This window comes from Mus pahari, chromosome 21 (genome assembly GCF_900095145.1).
Source record: "Mus pahari chromosome 21, PAHARI_EIJ_v1.1, whole genome shotgun sequence".
NCBI lineage: Eukaryota > Metazoa > Chordata > Mammalia > Rodentia > Muridae > Mus > Mus pahari.
In genome coordinates, this window is record NC_034610.1 from 16,606,585 (window position 1) to 16,610,189 (window position 3,605).

At 43.7% G+C, this 3,605-nt stretch overlaps 1 protein-coding gene across 1 annotated transcript in view; it reads left to right on the forward strand.

Annotated features, from left to right (window-relative positions):
• The first annotated feature begins 384 nt into the window (after window positions 1–384).
• The window catches only part of LOC110338008 (zinc finger protein 54-like), a 23,721-nt gene continuing 20,500 nt past the window's right edge, over window positions 385–3,605 (forward strand). The window contains exons 1-2 of the mRNA XM_021221153.2: window positions 385–710; window positions 2,807–2,897. Coding sequence (XP_021076812.1) covers window positions 2,864–2,897 — 34 coding nt within the window. The 5' untranslated portion in view covers window positions 385–710; window positions 2,807–2,863. The remainder of the gene's footprint in view (window positions 711–2,806; window positions 2,898–3,605) is intronic.

The following is a 3,605-nucleotide window of genomic DNA, read 5'->3' on the forward strand; positions in this document are numbered from 1 at the left end:
AAGTCTCTCCCCAAATCAAAATTGCAATGTATGGTTTTGACTTCTCACGTTTGTATTTTAATAGATGGCGCTCTGGCATCTGAATTTAGCCTGTTGCTCTTTGGTATACATTATATGGCCCAGAGGCTCATAGTCCAGTGGGGGTGTTAGGATGCCTATTTTGTATCTGAAGGGTTCAGAACTCACTATGGGGGTCAGATACCGGGATGCTGCGTCCTATCAGATCCAGTTTTGGTCCAGGCTCGCAACAAGCAGGTGGAAGACCCTGCAGATCAAGGCCAGGTCAGTCTTACAGCGGGATCTGCTGTGGAAGGAAGCCTGAGACCGAGTGGGAGGGACTGATTTCCGTGGGGCGGAGCCACTCGCCCGGAAGCAGAGGACGGGAGGATGCTGCACATTGGCTGGATGTAGAGGAAGGGTGTGGAGTGGGCGAGTTTAGAGGAGTGACCAGCAGGGATACTGGGATGCAACGTGTGTGAGCCTAAGGAATTGAGGCGAAAGAGTCAGAGCCAGAAGTGTCAAGAACCGGTTTCCGGCCTAGGGTCTGCACTGTGTGGAGTCGCGTGGTGCAAACTTGCCTGCAGAGCACACGGCCGGGGTCTCGCGGGACCCGTGAACCCCCCTAAGCCACAGGTGCCAGGAGGGGCGTCCTGGGAAAGTCAGCAGCGCAGCGGCGGGAACCTCAGCCCGGCGGTCCTGGAACCTCCCAGGTCAGAGGAGCTGCGTGGCTGGGAAACGGGAGGGAGCGGAGCAGAGCATGATCAGTGTCTCCGCAACTCATAAGAATGACAGCTCTCAAAACTGTGCTGTGGATGTCTTAACCTAGACGATAAATTTTCAATATTATTGACTGAATAGTGCTATTTTTAATTGATCTTCTAGCCTCCAGATATTCCTCTACGAATAACCTAGTAGAACATTTAAATTTATCGGTTGATATTTGCAAACGCGCTTCTCTTTGCTATGGTGGAAAAGACAAAGCTCTTGAGATTTACGATTATCCATACTAACTTCCGTGTGCTATCACTTCCTTATTCAAGAGAGTGGCATATGGACCTCCCTAGGGAGGTCCCTAGGGAATCTCGGACACTCCAGAAGAGGGAGTCAGATCTTGTTACGGATGGTTATGAGCCACCATGTGGTTGCTGGGATTTGAACTCCGGACCTTCGGAAGAGCAGTCGGGTGCTCTTACCCACTGAGCCATCTCACCAGCCCTCCCAGAGAGCTTTTAGATATTATTCATGAAAGGAACACCTGCAAATTTAATTGAGAGTACAATTTGTTGTGAATTCGACAGGTATGGATGTAAACATTAACTTTTAAAAGTCAACGTTTTATCCACCATTAATTTTTCATCTAAAAGTCTGTGTATGCACTCTGTGATGTAAATATAGCATTGTGAAAAGGGTGCCGCCAGGCTTGGTGACACTCATCTTTTATCTCAGCAGTCAGGAGACAAAGGCAGGTGGATCTTACTGAGTTTGTAGGCCAACCTGATCTACATAGTGAATTCCAGGACTACCACAGCTGCATTGTGAGACCCTGTCCCCAAAAACTTAAATATAAATACAACAACAAGAAAAACCAGGGGAAGGAAGAAGGAAGGATGGATAAGAGGGAGGGAAGGAGGAAAAAAAAAGTAAGGAAGGCAGGCAAGTCTGACTAGAAAAAGAAAAAAAATGTGTCTTCTGAGTTCTTAATGTTGCAAATTAGAGCCTGGAAAAATCACAGTATGCTGTTTAAGGGAATCAGGCCACAGGCTTTTAATAGACAGGGCATTATAAACTAGCATTTGGTGATGATACACACCTTTAATCCCAGCACTCCAGAGGCAGAGGCAGGTAGATCTTGGAGTTCTTTGCCAGCCTGGTCTACAGAATGAGTTTAAGGAAACCCAAGGCTGCACAGAGAGCTTTTGCCCCGTCTTAGACAGAGGGAATGAAACAAAATTAAAAGGCATTAATTATAGTATATGATAATATTAGAAATAATCTTGTGAATAATTATAACTCATCTACATCAGAAAAATATCTACAATCTTGTTTTCTTCATGGTTCAAGAAAAGCATTCTGCCCATGGACACATGACTAAACTGTTATGTAGAAGTCACCATGGTGACCAGAGGTGCACCCACCTCTATTTCCTCAGTGCTCACATTAAAGTTGTGCACCAGCAGGAGTGTTCAAACTGTTGTCTTTTATTTTGTGGTCTGTTGACAATCAGTGGTGTGACTGTGGACTTCTCCCAGGAGGAGGGGCCATGCCTGGTCTCTGCTCAGAGGTCTCTGTACAGACTGCATGTTGCAGAATTGGAACTCTCTGATTTCTGTGGGTGAGAATAGTTTTCTTGCTGTCTCCCTTGCTCCTCCTTAGGGCTCTTGGCAAATTAGACTGCAGGTATGTGAGATGTGTGTGGATGAGTCTCACATTCTACGGAGTAAGGTGAAATCCTCAGAGGAACAAAAACAGATTCCAGGAAATGGTTTCTCATCTTTGGTGTGTTCCTTTGGGAGTATAAGGCTTCCATAATTTTTAGTCCAGGATTAATTTAGAACCTCACTAGTATATAATAGTCTCATCCTAGTCATTCAGTTCCATTTCTGCCCCTGAGATTAAACTGAGCTGTGATTGGATGTGTGGTTCAAGTTGTGGTAACTGAAAATACTTTTTAAATATTTTCAGTACTCCAACACTATGTGACAGTGGGAAGGGTTCACTGTAGAATCCTCAATTTTGTTTTTCTTAACCTACTGAGCACATGTTAGAAATCCAGGTGCTTTCTAAAGAATCTCTTTCTCAGGTGCAGGGCTCACTGATTACCCAGACCAGCTCATCTGTGGAGCAGATCAAAGAAACCTGGGAGATGGAGAGGGAGGAGACAGTAGCTAAGGATCCAGGTATGTTGGAGGATTGTTGAAGGGAGGGCAAGGGATTCAAGTGAATTATTCACTAGAAATAATTCAGGATTATCCTATTTTAGAAGTGAGAAGACTTTCTACAGAAGAACTGATACTAGAAGGGAAATTAAAATTTATTTGACTGTGCATGTGAATAATGCTGTCCTTATTCCATGTACATCACTGATCATTTCTACCTACCAATATTAAATAGTTTTCATTTCAGTGTTTTCAATATATTATAGAATGATGAAAATTAATACCTCTAGGTTTATTTATTGTTTTAAGAATTTCTAAGCCAGGCGTGGTGGTGCACGCCTTTAATCCCAGCACTTGGAAGGCAGAGGCAGGCGGATTTCTGAGTTCAAGGCCAGCCTGGACTACAGAGGGAGTTCCAGGACAGCCAAGGCTACACAGAGAAACCCTGTCTCAAAAAAAAAAAAAAAAAAAGAATTTCTGAGCTTTTCTTTTGGTATTCTAGCACATTCTCTACATTTTCTTCATTCTGAAAATAATGCCAACCAAATTTTGATAAGAACCAAGAGATTATTTGCAGACTATTAAACTGTGTCTATTCTGTCTTCCTATGGACATCTATTGTCTGTTGTCCTGACAGCTCCAAGTGGTTTCCCTTGCTGTATTTGTTAATACATTTTGAGATCACCTCTAGGTGAGATATTTCTTTCTGGCTCTTTAATGTTCCTTGGT